Raw genomic sequence first — 17,916 nt, 5'->3', positions numbered from 1 at the left:
CGGCAGGACTACTTTCTCATTGGAAGGCCTGGGGGAGGGGTTAGGGGGAGGGACCCCGGGCTTCAGGGGCTCAAAGCCATCTTCCCCGGGCGGGGAGCCTCTCTGAAAGGGGGAGGGGGTCACTAAAATGCAATTTTCAGGGCCACAAGTTGGACTGCAGTGGAGTTGAGACTTCCCGGTGCCAGGACGGGGGTCACATAATGGCCGAGGGAAGAATCTTCCCATTCCGGGCGGGGGCTAGGAGCAGGAGGGGGATCGCGGCAGGAGGCCCCGGGGACCCAAGCACATTTGTGAGCCCCTCCGTTCTCCCCATTTGACCCCGGGAGGTCTGGGAATGTTAGGGACGGAGGGCAGTGGAGAGAAGGGGTGCCCGGTGTGTCCCAGTTGAGTGTCTTGACTCCCCCAGGCCTCAGCCCTGGCTGGATCCAGCCGTGGACTGTCTTCCACCCGGAAGGAGGGCTACCACAGGGTGGGGGTTTGGTAGTGCCGGGTTGGGGGTAGGGAGGTGGGCCTGGGGTCTTCGGGTGAGCCCGAAAGCGTCTGTGCCCCTCTGCGGTTCATTGAAAAGGATGGATTGGGGGGGTGGGCCTCCTTCTCTTCCTTCCCTGAGACCATTTCCACAAGTCGTACTCTCCCAAACACTTAGTACAGTGCTCTGCCCACCGTAAGTGCTCAATAAATACGATTGAATGAATGAATTGGCAGGTCTGGGGCTCCCCCCAACCCTTAGAGGTAAAGTTGGAAACTTTCACTTTTGCCACCCCCTTCCCTGATTGGGCAGGTGTCTTCCCCATCCCTGCAGGAAGTAAGAAACCACCCAAGGTCAGAGGTCAGGGGACCTGATGGGAGAAGGCTTTTCTCACCGTGTCTATTGCACTGTTTAATAACCCGCCCTAGATCTGGGGAGGGGAGAGGTGATTTGAGGAGGGCACTGGGCTCAGGGACTCTTATATCTGCCCCACCCCCTGCTTCGGGGCCTCAGTTTCCCCACCAGTTCAGCGGGAGCCCCTAGGGGTTTGACGATGTATAATTAGGACTGCCTGGTCTGTGGTCAGAGCTGGGCAGGCGGCGGGTTGGGGTGTCAAGTACAGGAGATGAGGTAAGTGAGGCGAGGGCAGTTAGCCTACTGTGGATGCCTCCCCCATCCCTGACCCCCTGACCTCCATGTGCTGGTGACCGAGGAACCAGGACAGGTCTGGGTTTTCCTAAGGGCGGAACTGTTCTTCCTGTCTTGAGATCTTGGAATTTTGGGCCCTGAAGGCAGAAGATTTAGGGAGTCGGGGAGGTGTGAGTGAAGACTGGGACCCTTGGTTCGATCTTGGATCCTGGAGAAAAGTCAATCGATTAATCAACCAAAGGTATTTATTGAGCGCTTACTGTGTGCGGAATCCGGTACGAAACGCTTGGGAGAATACAGTACTATAGTGTGATAGCCCCGGTCCCTGCCCTGGAGGGGCTTACGGTCTAAGTGGCGAGGCAGACATTAAAATAAATTAGAAGTAGGGGCAGCGACAGGGTATAAGTGTGCGTATGTAAGGACTAGGGGACCGGGGAGAGGGAGAATCAAAGCGTTTAAGGGGTACAGACCCAAGTGTTCAGGTGAGGCAGAAGGGAGGAAGAAGAGTCGGGGAAATGAAGACTTTGTCAGGGAAGGCCTCTTGGAGGAGATGGGATTTTAATAAGGCTTTGAAGGTATGGAGAGTGGTGGTCTGTCGGATGTGAAGGGAGCTCCGGGCCAGAGGGAGGAAGTAGGCGAGGTGTCGGTGGTGAGATGGATGACAGTAGGTTAGAAGAGCCAAGTGTGTGGGCTGGGCTGTAGTGGGAGATTAGGGTGGTTAGGTAGGGAGGGTTGATTGAGTGCCTTAAAGCCAATGCTCGGATTTCCTGTTTTCAAACTCCTTAAACAAGTTGCTTACACCACCGCCTATTTCTTCTCCTCCAAATCTCCCTTCGACCCCCTGCAGTCTGGCTTACAGCCCCCCCCACTCCACTTAATCTGCCCTCTCTAAGGTCACCGGTGACCTCCTTCCTGCCTGTTTGTTGTTGTATTGTCCTCTCCCAAGCGCTCAGTTCAGTGCTTTGCACAGTAAGCGCTCAAGAAATACGATCGAATGAACAACTGACGGTCAAATCCAAAGGCCTTTATTCCATCCCGATCCCTTCTCGACGTCTCAGCTGCCTTCAACACCGTGGATCACCCCGTTCTCCTGAAAACCCTCTGTAACCTTGGTCTCACTGACACTGTCCTCTCCTAGTTCTCCCATTTCTTGAGCCGCTCCTTCTCCGCCGGCTCCTTCTCCTCTGCCTCCCATCCTCTGACTTCCTCAAGGCTCAGTTCTAAGTCCCCTTCTGATCTCCATTTAACACCCATTCCCTTGGAGAACTCATTCACTCCCACGGCTTCAACTCCCATCTCTCCGCAGATCATCTCTCCAGCCCTGACCCCTCTCCTCCGCAATCTCGTAGTTCCTCCTGCCTTCAGGACGTCGCCACTTAGATGCCCTGGCGACAGGTTAACATCTCCGAAACAGAACTCCTCATCTTCCCACACAAACCCTGTCCTCCCCCTAAGCTCCCCATCACTGTAGACAGCACCACCATCCTCCCTGTCTCATAAACCCGTAACCTTGGTTGAGCCGTCGCTCATTCAACCTGCACACATAGTCTGTCACAGAATCCCGTCGGTTCTGCCCTCCCAATATTTCTGGAATCCACCCTTTCCTCTCCATCCAAACTGCTACTCTGTTGATCCAAGCTCTTTTTCTATATCTGCCTTGACTACTGCATCAGCCGCCTCTCTGACCTCTCAGCCTCCTGTCTTGTCCATACGTCACTCTGCTGCCGGATCATTTTTCTTAGAAAAAGTTCAGTCAGCGTCTCCCCACTCCTCAAGAACCTCCGGTGGAGGCCCATCCACCTCCACCTCAAACAGAAATTTCTTACCCTCTGTCCTATGGCACTCATTCAGCTCTCCCCATCCTGCCTTACCTTCATCTAATAATAATGATAATTATAACGGCATTTGTTAAGCGCTTACCGAATGACCTCGGACAAGTCACTTTGCTTCTTTGGGCCTCAGTTCCCTCATCTGCAAAATAATAATAATAATAATGTTGGTATTTGTTAAGCCCTTACTACATGCCGAGCGCTGTTCTAAGCGCTGGGGTGGATACAGGGTAATCAGCTTGTCCCATGTGCGGCTCACCGTCTTCATCCCCATTTTACAGATGAGGTAACTGAGGCACCGAGAAGTGAAGTGACTTGCCCAAAGTCACCCAGCTGACAGGTGGCGGAGCCGGAATTAGAACCCATGACCTCTGACTCCTAAGCCTGCGTTCTTTCCACAGAGCCACTGTGCTTCTCAAAATGGGGATTCAAACCCTGTTCTCCCCCTTCTACTTAGTGAACAGTAATCGTATGAGACCTGATGACCTTATATCTACTCCAGCGGTTAGCACAGTGTTTGGTATATAATAAGTGCTTAACAATATCACTGTTACTGTTGTTATTCTTTGTGAAGCAGCATGGGCTAATGGATAGAGCACAGGCCTGGGAGTCAGAAGGACCTGGGTTCTAATCCCAGCTCTGCTACTTATCTGCTGGCTGGCCTTGGGCAAGTCATTTCATTTCTCTGGGCCTCAGTTCCCTCCTCTGTAAAATGGGGATTAAGACTGTGAGTCCCATGTGGGACAGGGACTGTGCCCAACCCGCTTTGCTTGAATCCACCCCAGTACTTAATAATTATTACGGTATTTGTTAAACGCTTACTGTGTGCCGGCTACTGTACTAAGCATTGGAGTGGATACAGGCAAATCAGGTCGGACACAGTCCCCTGTAGGGCTCACAGCCTCAATCAGATGAGGTAACTGAGGCCCAGAGAAGTGAAGTGACTTGTCCAAGGTCACACAGCAGACAAGTGGCGGGGCTGGGATTAGAACCCATGACCTTCTGACTCCCAATCCCGTGCTCTATCCACTGCACCATTCTGCTTCCCATCCACAGAAGGGGTCAGAAGACTTCTCTGCCTCGCCCCACATTGACGCCATCCTTCCCTCTGCCTTCCCACCCCGCCTTAAGAGAAGCAGCGTGGCTCAGTGGAAAGAGCCCGGGCTTGGGAGTCAGGGGTCATGGGTTCGAATCCTGGCTCCGCCACTTGTCAGCTGGGTGACTGTGGGCAAGTCACTTAACTTCTCTGAGCCTCAGTTACCTCATCTGTAAAATAGGGATTAAAACTCTGAGTCCCACGTGGGACAACCTGATCACCCTGTATCTATCCCAGCGCTTAGAACAGTGCTCTGCACATAGTAAGCACTTAACAAATATCAACATTATTATTAATCACGGGGACTCCAGGCTTAGCGGGGATCATGGGGGCAAGAGAGTGGGGAGAGGGAGGTCTGAGGGGACTGTGTGGAGAGTAAAACTTATCCCAGAAGGCCCCCTCTGCTCCATTTCCTGATAAATAATAAGCACTTAACAGCTATCCCCCAAAATTTGTTTCTAGCCTGTTCATTATTAATAATAATAGTTGTTATATTAAGCACTTACCATGTGCCAAGCACTTTTCTAAGAACTGGGGTAGATAGAAGCTAATCAGGTGGGACACAATCCCTGACCGACGTGGGGCTCACACCCTTATCCCCATTTTACAGATGAAGTAGCCGAGACACAGAGAAGTTAAGCGACTCGCCCAAGGCGATTAGAGCAGACAGGCGGCAGACCAGGGATTAGAACCCAGGCCTTCTGACTCCCAGGCCCGTGCTCTCTCCGCTAGGCCACTCTGCTTCTCTGGGGTTTAGCACCACCCCAGAGGTGGCTACATTTCAGGGCTACCTAGAAAGGACCCAGGGTGATTCCGAGCACCGGGATTGAGACCCCAAGACGGTGGCCCACTCTCACCTCCTGACCCGCCAGGCGAACTCCGTGGGTGAGGTGGAGGGCGGGGATTGTACCACAACAGCGTTTCTGACCCTCCCCTCACCACCCCCTGCTCCTTCTCCCCATTCCTGCCTAATAATGATACCTGTCAAGCGCTTACTAGGTGCCAAGCACTGTTCTAAGCACTGGGATAGATGCGCCTTAGATTGACCACACCCTCTGCTCCCCGTTCAGTTTCCCTCTCCCTCGTCTCTTCCCTCTGCTCTGTCCTCTGCCCCACTTTGCCTAAGCAACGGGTGAAGTCTCTGTCTCGGAATGGACTAGAGCATGCTGAAGCAGGAGGGATTAAGGTCAGACACGAGGAAGGACTTCCGACGAGGGAGGGACAGGGTGCGTGGCATGAGAACTCGGACAAGTCATTAGAGAAGCAGCGTGGCTCAGTGGAAGGAGCCCGGGCTTGGGAGCCGGAGGTCATGGGTTCGAATCCCGGTCCTGCCGCTCGGCAGCTGTGTGACTGCTTCACTTAACTTCTCTGTGCCTCAGTGACCTCCTCTGTAAAATGGAGATGAAGACCGTGAGCCTCACGTGGGACAACCTGATCACCCTGCATCTCCCCCAGTGCTTAGAACAGTGCTCTGCACATAGTAAGCGCTTAACAAATACCAACATTATTGTTAATATCATCATTTCACTTCTCTGGGCCTCAGTTACCTAATCAGGAAAATGGGGATTGAGCCTGTGAGCCCCATATGGGACAGGTTGGACTATGTCCATCCTGATTTGCTTGTATCCACTCCAGCAGTTCACTGTTTGGCACATAGTAAGTGCTTAACAAATACGGCAATTATTATTATTATTATTATTGAGGTTATAGGTTCATTCATTGTTGTATTTATTGAGCACTTCCTATGGGCAGAGCACCGTACTAAGAGGTTGGGAGAGGACAATACAGCAATAAACGGACACCTTCCCTGCTCACTACGAGCTCACAGTCTAGAGGAGGATGTGAATATAAATAAAGACATGGATGTAAGTGTGGTGGGGCGTCAACTAGGGGAAACGAGGCCCAGGAAGGGCGAGGGGGCTTCCCGGGGGTCCCCGTAGGAGGGGCGGAGTCAGGAAGAGTTCCCCGAAAGGGGGATGGGAAAGCGGGGTTCCCGGCTCCGATCTTCCCTCCCGCTGTTTCCGCCGACTGACAGATGGCCCTTTCCAGGAAATCCTCTTCTGAGTGGCAGCTTGTGTGTTTAGAGGCCCTATTTAGCCTGGCTCCTTACAACCAGGGTACACTCAGTCTGGGCTGGGTCCCTGCTCCCGCCCCTCCCCGCATCCCGATCCCGCCGCCGCCTGGTCCTGGTTATCCCGGAAGAGGCCACGGTCGTCCGGCTCCCCCCGGACCTAGTCCCGGGAGGGATGCTCCTCCTCGACTAGATATTAAGTTCCTCGAGGGCAGGGAAGCAGCGTGGCCTAGTGGGTAGGGCCTTGGGCCTGGCAGTCAGAAGGACGTGGATTCTAATTCCCGCTCCGTCACTTGTCTGCTCTGGGACCGTGAGCAAGTCACTTCACTTCTCTGGGCCTCAGTGACCTCGTCTGTAAAATGGGGATTAAGACTGGGAGCCCCGTGAGGGACAAGGGACTGTGTCCAATCCAATTTGCTTCTATCCATTCCAGAGCTCAATACAGTGCCTGGCACAGGGTAAGCACTTAAATACCACAATTACTAATATTATTAGCTACTAACACTCTTTTACTCTCCCAAGCGTTCGTTCATTCAGTCGGATTTATTGAGCACTTCCAATATGCAAAGCAATGCTAGAGGAGGCCTGTAAAAACCATTAATAGGTAAATTTCTCCCAATTAGAATTTCAGAATTCTGACTCTCCTGGGCGTGATTCCCCTTTTCAGGGGGAGGACTGCCCACCCCCCACCTCACATTCCTCTCCCCAACACCCCTTCCCTTCAGGTCAGTTTATTTCAGTATTTACTAAGCACTGAGAAGGAGCGTGACCTGGCTTCTAATCCCCGCTCTGCCACTTGTCTGCTGTGTGACCTGGGGCCAGTCACTTCACTTCTCTGGGCCTCAGTTGCCTCATCTGTAAAATGGGGATGGAGACTGTGAGCCCCACGTGGGACGGGGACTGTGTCCAACCTGATTAGCTTGTATCTACCCCAGCGCTTAGTACATAGTAAGTGCTTAACAAATACCGTTTTTTAAAAAAAGATCCTGGGAGCTGACAGGAGAGAATTGAGGTGCCAGTCTATTAGTCCCTGCCCGGCCTCAACCACGCTCTCTGTCCGTCTACCACCCCCGTATTGTCATCGGGGGGACAAGCCCCCCGACTTTACAGAAAACATGGAGGTGGGGGGAGATCTGCAACTTGGAACGGAGGAGCCTCCAAATCAGAGCCAGGGCTGGAGAACGGAAGAGTCAAGTTCACTAAAGACCATGGTTTAGGCAAATGAGAGCAGATCTCATTAATAACCCTTAATTAGCACCGACTAATGGGATCTTGTTCCACAATTATGCATAAAAAACCACAAAACTACCCAGTGAAATCCTCTTATTCATGGAGTCTCTTCCCCTCCCCACAGCCCCCCCTCACCCTCACCCCAACAAAGACCCTGGTCGTCCCCCGAAGTGGGAGGCTGCAGGGTGCCAGGATGGGAAGCAGCGTGGCTCAGTGGAAAGAGCCCGGGCTTGGGAGTCAGAGGTCATGGGTTCGAATCCCACTTGTCAGCTGTGTGACCGTGGGCGAGTCACTTAACTTCTCTGGGCCTCAGTTACCTAATCTGTAAAATGGGGATTAAGACTGTGAGCCTCATGTGGGACAATCTGATTATCCTGTATCTACCCCAGCGCTTAGAACAGTGCTCTGCACATAGTAAGCACTTAACAAATACCAACATTATTATTCAACCACTATTATCATCAAGAAGCGGCGTGGCCTGTTGGAAGTCAGAGGACCTCGGTTCTACCGTGGGACCTTGGCCTGATCGCTGAACTTCTCTAGGCCTCAGTTTCCTCACCTGTAAAATTGGGAAAGGACTCTCCTAAAAACTTTGATGCTCTGCACACGGTAGACTGTATACTTCTTGAGGCGGGAGATCATGTCTGCCAACTCTGATATGCTCTCAATCAATCAATCATTGCTATTTTTGAGCACTTAACTGTTGTGCAGAGCACTGTACTAAACGCTTGGGAGAGTATAATGCAGCGGAATTAGCAGACACGTTCCCTGCCCATATCGAGCTGGTAACCTATTGCTTAGTCCAGTGCTCTGCGCACAGACCGTTGTACTCTTCCAAGTGCTTAGTACAGTGCTCTGCACGGAGCAAGCAGTCAATAAATATTACTGATTGATCGATTGATTGGGAGAGGCTAGAGGGAGGTATAGTAAAACTGAAGGAATGAGGAGTCTGAGCTGATGTGGAGTTTAGGAACAAAGTTAAGCCCTTGGGGTCAGAGAATGCATCTGTTGACTCTGTGGTATTGTTCTCTTCCAACCGCTTAGTACAGTGCTTTGCACACAGTAAGCACTCCGTAAATGCCATTGATTGATTGATTGATGAATCAGAAGGTGGAGAGCCTGCCTTGTTGTGGAAAGAAATAAGTTGTCAGTGGACGGTTGTGGTTTTAAATGGCATTTGTTAAGGGCTTATTATGTGTCAAGCACTGTTTTAAGCATTCAGTTGTATTTATTGAGTGCTTACAAAGCACTGTACTAAGCGCTTGGGAGAGTACAATATAACAGCAGACCCAATCCTGCCCACAACGAGCTCACGGTCTAGAGAGGGAGACGCATTAATGCAAATAAATAAGCACTGGGATAGATACAAATCAATTGGGTCGGACACAGTCCCCGTCCCACGAGGGGCTCCCAGTCTAAGTAGGAGGGAGAACAGATATTGAATCCCCATCTTCCAGATGAGGAAACTGAGACCCAGAGAAGTGAAGCTATTTCCCCAAGGTCACACGACAGACAAATGGCGGAGCCAGGATTAGAACCCAGGTCCTCCGACTCCCGGGCCCGGGGTCTTTCCACTAGGCCATGCTGCCTCTCTAACCCACTCTGGGGGTAACCCAGGTGAAACTGAGGTTTAACGACAGGCTAGGAAGAGTCTCCGCTTCAACCTGGATTTTATTTCTAAGGTCTCTTCTGTTTAATTTCTGTTGCTATTTTGGCTGTTTCTGGTCTTCAGGGAGACTGAAGAGTGTTCCAATATTCTGCAAATTGAGTAAACATTGATTTGTATCTCTGTGCTAAAAAGGGGGAGAGGGGATTGTGGAATCTGTGGTGAAGTCACAAACTCGGGGGAATCCGCGCTACCGCATTGGGGCGGGAGATGAGGCTCTCAGCTTCTCCTCCGGACGATTGCTGTACCCGTCAGTCACTTGTATTTATTGAGCGCTTACTGTGTGCAGAGCACTGGACTAAGCGCTTGGGAGGGTACAGAGTAACAGACACGTTCCCTGCCCACAACGAGCTTACAGTCTAGAGGGAGAGGTCAGACCTCCCCACACGCCAGAAGTCATCCAGGCTTCTTGGGGTCCACATCTGTTAGGGGATTTAGGGGAGCACAAGCTGAAGCTTTTGGGGACTGGACAGGGAAGGTGAAGCTACTGAATCATCCTTGCTCTCCTCCCTGTCCCATCTGGGGTACCCAGTTAGAGAAGCAGCGTGGCTCAGTGGAAAGAGCCCGGGCTTAGGAGTCAGCGGTCATGGGTTCGAATGCCGGCTCCGCCGCCTGTCAGCTGTGTGACTTAGGGCAAGTCGCTTGACTTCTCGGTGCCTCAGTGACCTCATCTGTAAAATGGGGATTAAGACTTTGAGCCTCACGTGGGACAACCTGATTACCCTGCACCTACCCCAGTGCTTAGAACAGTGCTCGGCACGTAGTAAGCCCTTAACAATCACCAACGTCATTATTATTATAATAATTGTGGAATTGGTTGAGTCAAGAGATCTTCAGTTCAGACTCTGTCCCTGTCCCCTTGGGGCTCACAGCCTGAGGGAGAACAGGTTCTGAATCCCCATTTAATAGATGAGGAAACTGAGGCCCAGAGCAGTTAAGTGACTTGCCCAAGGTCACACAGCAGGTAGGTGGCAGAGCCGGGTTTAGAGCCCAAACCCATGGTAAACGCCTAACAAATTCCACTTTTTTTTATTATAAGGATAGCAAGAGACAGTATATGTCTTTGGGGAATTTACTCTCCGGTATCCCCACCCTTCCTTCTAAACACCCCCTACCCTACCACAGCTAATAGCAGCAGCTATTAGGAGAAGCAGCTAATAAGAAGCTATATAGAAGCTATAAAGAAGCTATAGGAGAAGCAGCGTGGCTCAGTGGAAAGAGCATGGGCTTTGGAGTCAGGGCTCATGAGTTCGAATCCCGGCTCTGCCACTTGTCGGCTGTGTGACTGTGGGCAAGTCACTTAACTTCTCTGTGCCTCAGTTCCCTCATCTGTAAAATGGGGATTAAGACTGTGAGCCCCACGTGGGACAACCTGATTCCCCTATGTCTACCCCAGCGCTTAGAACAGTGCTCGGCACATAGTAAGCGCTTAACAAATACCAACATTATTATTATTATTATTAGGCGCATTATTAATAATAATAATGTTGGCATTTGTTAAGCGCTTACTGTGTGCCAAGCGCTGTTCTAAGGGCTGGGAGGTTGGGGTAAATACAATGTCATCAGGTCGTCCCACGTGGGGCTCACCGTCTTCATCCCCATTTTACAGATGAGGTAATTGAGGCCCAGAGAAGTGAAGTGACTTGCCCAAAGCTGACAAGTGGCGGAGGCGGGATTAGAACCCACGACCTCTGACTCCCAAGCCCAGGCTCTTTCCACTAAGCCACGCTGCTTCTGCTGCCATTGAACTGAGACTTCTTGAGCTGGAAAGGGCCAGGAGGTCATCCAGTCCAGTCCCCTGTCCCCAATCAATGGAACTCTTGCTGCAGCTCCCCCCCCCCCCCCGATGCTCACCTGTTGGCTCTCTTCTGTCTCTCCCTATCTCAGTCTTTCTCCCTGTCTCTCCCTCTCTCCCATCCTCCCTGTCTCTGTCTCTCTGATTTTCCCTGTCTTTCCCTATCTCTGTCTCTCTCTGATTCTCCCTCTCTCTCCCTGTCTATGTCTCTGATTCTCCCTAGCTCTGTCTCTCTCATTCCCCCAACTCCCCATCACTGTTTCTGTCTCTGATTCTCTCATCTCTCCCTCTCTGTTTCTCTGTCTCTGAGTCTCTTTGTCTCTCTCTGATTCTCCCCATTTCTGTCTCTCTGTTGCTCCCTGATTATCCCGATCTCTGCTCTCTCTGATGCTCCCTGATTCTCCCTCTCTCTCACCTTATCTCTGTCTCTTTCGGATTCCCCCATCTCTCCGTCTCTGTTTCTCTGTCTCTAATTCTCCCTGTTTCTGTCCTTGATGGTCCCTGATTCTCCCTCCCTCTCCCTGTCTCTCTCTCTCTTATACCCCATCACTCCATCCCTGTTTCTCTGTCTGATTCTCTCTGTCTCTCTGATTCTCCCTCTCTCCCTGATTCGCCCACCTCTGTCTCTGTTTCTCTGACTTCTGATTCTCTGTCTCTGATTGCCCCATCTCTGTCTATGTTTCTCCATCTCTGATTCTCTCTGTCTCTCTGATTCTCCCTCTCTGTCTCTCTCTGATTTCCCCCATCTCCGCCTCTGTTTCTCTACGTGTCTCTTATTCTCACTCTCTCTGATTCCCCCATCTCTGTCTCCATTTCTCTCTGTCTCTCTGATTCTCCCTCTGATTTCCCCATCTCTGTTTCTGTGTCTGATTCTCTGTGCCTCTCTGATCGTCCCTCTCTCTCCCTATCTCTGTATCTCTCTGATTCCCCCCTCTCTGCTTCTGTTTCTCTGTTTCTCTCTGATTCTCTCTCTCTGTCTCTCCCTGATTCCCCCATCTCTGCCTCTGTTTCTCTGTGTCTCTGATTCTCCCTATCTCTGTCTCTCTCTGATTCCCCCGTCTCTGTTTCTCTGCATCTCTCTGATTCTCCCTCTCTCTCCCTCTCTCTGTCTCTGATTGTCCCCTCTCTGCCTCTGTTTCTCTGTGTCTCTCTGATTCTCCCTCCCCTTGTCTCTCTCCGATTCCCCCCATCTCTGTCTCTTTCTCTGGGTCTGATACTCTCTTGTCTCTCTGATTGTCCCTCTCTCTCCCTGCCCCTGTGTCTCTCTCTCATTCCCCCATCTCCCCATCTTCATCTGTCTCTCCCCATGTCTGCCTGTCTCTCTCCCCTCCCCCTCCAGCGCAGGTAGAGCAGCAGCATGGCTCAGTGGAAGGAGCCCAGGTTGGGGAGTCAGAGGCGGTGGGTTCTAATCCCGGCTCCGCCACTTGCCAGCTGAGTGACTTGGGGCCAGTCACTTCACTTCTCTGGGCCTCAGTGACTTCATCTGTAAAATGGGGATGAAAACTGTGAGCTCCATCTGGGACACCCTGATGACCCTGTATCTATCCCAGGGTTTAGAACATTCATTCAATTAATTCAGTAGTATTTATTGAGCGCTTACTATAAAATGTTGGTATTTGTTAAGCGCTTACTATGTGCAGAGCACTGTTCTAAGCGCTGGGGTAGACACAGGGGAATCAGGTTGTCCCACGTGGGGCTCACAGTCTTCATCCCCATTTTCCAGATGAGGGAACTGAGGCCCAGAGAAGTGAGTGACTTGTCCACAGTCACACAGCTGACAAGTGGCAGAGCAGAGCATACGAACCCATGACCTCTGACTGCAAAGCCCGTGCTCTTTCCACTGAGCCACGCTGCTTCACCTATGTGCAGAGCACTGCACTAGGCGCTTGGAATGGACAATTCGGCAACAGATAGAGACAATCCCTACCCATTGACGGGCTCACCGTCTGCTCTGCACATAGTAAGCGCTTAATAAATGCCAACATTGTTATTATTATTCCTCGGGCCTCAGTGACCTCATCTGGAAAATGGGGATGAAGACTGTGAGCCCCATGTGGGACAGCCTAATCACCATCATTCATTCAATCGTATTTATTGAGCGCTTACTATGTGTAGAGCACTGTACTAAGCGCTTGGAATGGACAAATCGGCAACAGAAAGAGGCAGTCCCTGCCCTTTGACGGGCTTACAGTCTAATCGAGGGAGACAGACAGACAAGAATAATAGCAATAAATTTGTATAATAATGTTGGTATTTGTTAAGCGCTTACTAGGTGCAGAGCACTGTTCTAAGCGCTGGGGGTAGATCCAGGGTAATCAGGTTGTCCCACGCGAGGCTCACAGTTAATCCCCATTTTACAGATGAGGGAACTGAGGCACAGAGAAGTGAAGTGACTTGCCCACCGTCACACAGCTGACATCCCCCTCCAGCGGTCAGAACAGTGCTTGGCACAAAGTAAGCGCTTAACAAATGCCACCATTTATTTTCTTTTGTTTTTTTTAGGTTGGATTTCCACAAAGTAAGCGCCTAACAAATGCCACCATTTATTTTCTTGTGCTTTTTTAGGTAGGATTTCCCGCGGGGACGATGAACGAGGAGGCCCGCCGCCCGTCGGCGCCCCCCGGCGGCGGCCCGGGGCCCTGCAGCGAGGCGCGCGCGGCGGCGGACGAGCTCGGGGACGAGCCCGGGGACGAGCCCGGGGACGAGCAGCCGGGGCTCGCGCCCGCCCTGCCGAACGGCGTGCACGTGGAGCGCGGGCCCGGGGGGCGGGGCCGCGCGCCCGGCCGGGCGGCGCAGGCGCACGAGGAGCAGCGCGGCGAGGAGGCGCCCCCTGCGGACGGCGTCGGGAGCGCAGGCGAACCGCTCAGGTAATGACCGGCCTCCTCCTTCCACCAATCCAACAGTGTTGGTATTGGTTAAGCGCTTACTCTGTGCCGAGCACTGTTCTAAGCGCTGGGGGAGATACAGGGTCATCAGGTCCCCCGCAGGGCTCCCAGTCTTCATCCCCATTTTCCAGATGAGGTCACTGAGGCCCAGAGAAGTGAAGTGACTCGCCCACAGTCACACAGCTGCCAAGCGGCAGAGCCGGGATGAGAACCCATGACCCCCGACTCCCAAGCCCGGGCTCTTTCCACTGATTTGTTAAGCGCTTACTGTGTGCCGAGCACTGTTCTAAGCGCTGGAGTAGATACAGGGTCACCAGGTTGTCCCACGTGAGGCTCACGGTCTTCACCCCCATTTTCCAGATGAGGTCACTGAGGCACAGAGAAGTGAAGTGACTTGCCTAAAGTCACACAGCTGCCAAGTGGCGGAGCCGGGATGAGAACCCATGACCTCTGACTCCTAAGCCCGGGCTCTTTCCATTGAGCTCTTTCCACGCTGCTTCTCTAATTTCAGTAAACTGGTATTTACTGAACGCCTACTCTGGGCAGAGCCCTGTCGGAACGCCTTCCCTCCTCAAATCCGGCGGCGACTCTCTCCCCTTCAAAGCCTTATTTGAAGGCCCATCTCCTCTAGGAAGCCTTCCCAGATTAAGCCCCACTTTTCCTCCTCTCCCACTCCCTTCTGCGTCGCCCTGTCTTGCTCCCATTGCTCTTCCCCCCTCTCCCAGCCCCTCAGCACTTTTGTGTAATCTTATTTGTTCATATTGATAATAATAATAATGTTGGTATTTGTTAAGCGCTTACTATGTGCAGAGCACTGTTCTAAGCTCTGGGGTAGATACAGGGTAATCAGGTCGTCCCACATGAGGCTCAGTGTTAAATCCCCATTTTACAGATGAGGTAACTGAGGCACAGAGAAGTTAAGTGACTTTCCCACAGTCACACAGCTGACGAGTGGAAGAGGTGGGATTCGAACCCATGACCTCTGACTCCCAAGCCCGGGCTCTTTCCATTGAGCCATGCTGTTTCTCTGTGTCTGTCTCCCCCCCACACTAGACTGTAAGCTCATCATGGGCAGGGAGTGTCACTGGTGTTTGTTGTATTGTACTTTCCCAAGTGCTTAGTACAGTACTCCGCACGCAGTAAGCGCTCAGTAAATACGACTGAATGAATGCAACAGAATTAGCAGACAAGTTCCCTGCCCTTAAAAGGCTTACAGTCCAGAGGGCCTGTCAGCCATTTCCAAGTACTTAGTACAGTTCTCTGCACATAGTAAGCGCTCAATAAATACTATTGAGTGAATGAATAGTAAGAATAAAAATCCCTCGGGTTTTCTATAGTGCTTTTATTGCCAAAGCTCTCTCCCGTTAAGTAGTGCATTTCAGCCCTCCCAACAACCCTGGCAGGTAGGGAGAGAAGTCTTTTATGATTATCCCAATTTTCAGATGGGGAAACTGAGGTACAGTGAAGTTAAGTGACTCACAGTCCAAAGGTTAGCGGCACGGCTTGGACTGAAACCAAGGTCCTCCGGCTCCTAGACCGGCACGCTGTCACTTCGCCACACTGCACTGTTCTAAACACCGGGGTTAATACGGAATAAACAGGTCCCACAAGGGGGTCACAGTCTAAGTAGGAGGGAGTACAGGTATTGAATCCCCATTTTTTTAATGGTTTTATTTTTATGGTATTTGTTAAGCTCTTACTACGTGCAAGGCACTGTGCAAAGCACTGGCGTAGATTTAAGTTAATTAGGTTGGACCCATCCCTGTCCCACAGGGGGCTCACAGCCAAAGTAGGAGGGAGAACAGGAAAACTGAGGCACAGAAAGGTTAAATGATTTTCCCAAGGTTACACAGAAAGCATTTGGCAGAGCTGGAATTAGAACCCAGCTCCTCTGACTCCTAAGCTTGGGCTCGCTCCACAAGACTATTAACTTCTCTGTGCCTGTGTCCTCTGTAAAAGAGAGATGAGATCCCCACTGGTCTTCCCTTTTACATTGGGAGCCCCGTTTGGGAAAGCGACTATGAACTGATTACCTGGTATCTACCCCAATGCTTAGCACAGCGCTTGGAACATAATAGGTGCTTAATAAATACATTATCATCATTATTATTAGAAAGCATCGCCCAAGCCCCCAGGAGGCTGGAACAGACTGAGGTCTCGTTCCCCTGCCCGACCCTTCTGCTGCAGGAGTGGGAGGGGCGTGGACCCTCATATATGTGCATATGAACACGGGACTGCGAAACCCATGACACATGCAGGACTTACACATGTCCCACTGGTTGGCGGGGGGTGTCGTCCTATGGCTTTCGCCCACTGAGGAACACAGATCTCATCTGACACAGAGGATCTGAAAGTTGGCCATGGCATAGGAGTGGGGGGGTCTGCAAGAACCGGGACCCCCCCCCCCCCCGGGCGGTGGACGTGAGACCGATTCTGCTGATGAGAGGGCGGTTAGAAAGGGTTTCATTTTCAGGGGCAGTCTAGAGGGAGTGGGAGGAAGAGGGTCCCAGAGGGAGCAGGAGGATAAAGACCCCCCATCCAGGACGCCAGATTCAGGGTCCAGTCTCCCCGGGGGGTTTGGAGCCAGGAATCCGCAAAACTCAACTGCTCCCACGGCTCCCGTCTCTGGGCTGGGAGGCCAGAGCTGTCGGGAAAGGTCAAGAGAATGCCCTTCATGGGGAAAAGATAATTGGTGCTTCTCGCCATATTTGGGCAGGGCAGTCACGGGGAGGAGGGCCATGGGGACGCGTCCTTTCCTTCCAAGGACAGAAAAAGGAACGCCCGGACCGGCCTCCTGGAGTAATTAGGTTAAGGAAGAGGAGAAGCTTCTGCAAGGAGGGAGGGCCGGGGGAGAGGGGCCGCGACGGGGGGAGATATGAAGTCGTCATTTATATGGGGGGCCTTCCTCCTACCGTCCGAGGGATCCCACCTACGAGCCCTGCTCCCCGAGATCCACAACCTGGGGTTTGCCTGGGGGCCGTGCTAGATTCGCATCTCATTTGAATGCCCCCGGACAGGCTGGGTCATCCCTTCTCCGGGCGGCCTTGTCCTAGTTGAAGTGTGGCTGCCCATCTCCTGGGATCTTTCTGGCCCCGCCTGTATCTTTTTCTGATCTGGCTTCTCCTCCCATCCCCCACCCACCATATCTTCCCTTCCTCCTCCCCCTATACCCAAGAGTTGGTGGTAATATGGGGGCGCTGGGGACACCACCGTTGTGGGGGAGGTGGAAAAAGATCCAATCTCTGCTCTACTCATATAGGAAATGGCAGGGGAGAAGGAAGGGGAAACTACCTGTTCATCCACCTAGCTTGAGAAACCAGAGGTGTTCGCTCTTTCCCTCCAGTTCTCAGCTGGATCCTGACCCCTGGAAGGTCCGGATCTGGTGGGTATGAATGAGGCACAAGGACCCTTGGTTCAAGGTTAGGGACGGACCATCCAACACTCCCGACTCTTCCCTGTCCGTCCCAGGCTAGTTGTGGGGTGTGGGTTTCAGTCTCATCCCAACTCAGACCTGGTCCAGTATCCCCTTCTCAGAAGCCCGGGGCCCAAGGAACCTGCCGGGGAGGGCAGTGGAGAGTCCAGCCCCCAGAAACTGTGGCTTTGAACGTGAGACTTCCAGACTGGCGACCTCAGCTTCCCCATCTGCAAAATGGATCTGATAGTATTGCAAGCCTTTAAGAGCAGGAGAGGCCCAAAAATGTAGGAGGCACCGGCTAAGTCCTGCCCGGAGCCAGGGGGATGGACAAGATGGCCTCTCTGTCGCCAGCCCTAGATTTCTCCCAAACTCACTTGCCCCCCCCCCCCCCGGGGGGCAGAGTGAAGCTTCTCTAATTAAGGCAGCTAAATAAAGAACTCCGCGTGAATAGTCGGTCTGATTCTCCTGGGGCAGAAACTGGCTTAGTCTGCCCCTCCCAGCACCGAGGCCACCTTCATGTCCTGCCCCACATTGGCATGAAAAATCTTTGGGCTGATGTGGTCACATGCCCAGGATGTCCCTCTGTCGGGGGATTCTGGAGTCGGGAGACAGCCCTCGGCTGGTCCCTGGAGCAGGGCAGGCCAGGCCACGGGTATGGGTGGGTCGCTGGAGGGAGAGTCAGGGGGGTTGGATGGTCTATGCTGGGTCACTGGAGGAGAGTCAGGGATGGAGAGGGAAAATCAGGGATGTTGGATGGTCTGTGATGGGTAACGGGGAGTCGGGGTATTGGATAGTCCATCTCTAGTAATCAA

The 17,916-nt window shown here is 52.3% G+C and overlaps 1 protein-coding gene across 2 annotated transcripts in view; it reads left to right on the top strand.

Moving 5' to 3' along the window:
• The window catches only part of PSD2 (pleckstrin and Sec7 domain containing 2), a 41,866-nt gene that overhangs the window by 956 nt on the left and 22,994 nt on the right, over nucleotides 1–17,916 (top strand). Inside the window, exons 1-2 of one of the 2 annotated variants that reach the window (XM_029052370.2) lie at nucleotides 1,242–1,358; nucleotides 13,370–13,671. In XM_029052370.2, coding sequence (XP_028908203.1) covers nucleotides 13,391–13,671 — 281 coding nt within the window. In that variant the 5' untranslated portion in view covers nucleotides 1,242–1,358; nucleotides 13,370–13,390. Of the gene's footprint in view, nucleotides 1–1,241; nucleotides 1,359–13,369; nucleotides 13,672–17,916 lie in introns of those variants that run through there. The other variant, XM_029052371.2, reaches the window with a different exon arrangement.

Source organism: Ornithorhynchus anatinus, chromosome X2 (genome assembly GCF_004115215.2).
Source record: "Ornithorhynchus anatinus isolate Pmale09 chromosome X2, mOrnAna1.pri.v4, whole genome shotgun sequence".
Taxonomy (NCBI): Eukaryota; Metazoa; Chordata; class Mammalia; order Monotremata; family Ornithorhynchidae; genus Ornithorhynchus; species Ornithorhynchus anatinus.
Note: the sequence above shows the minus strand (reverse complement) of the source record. Positions and strands in the feature narration are given on the sequence as shown.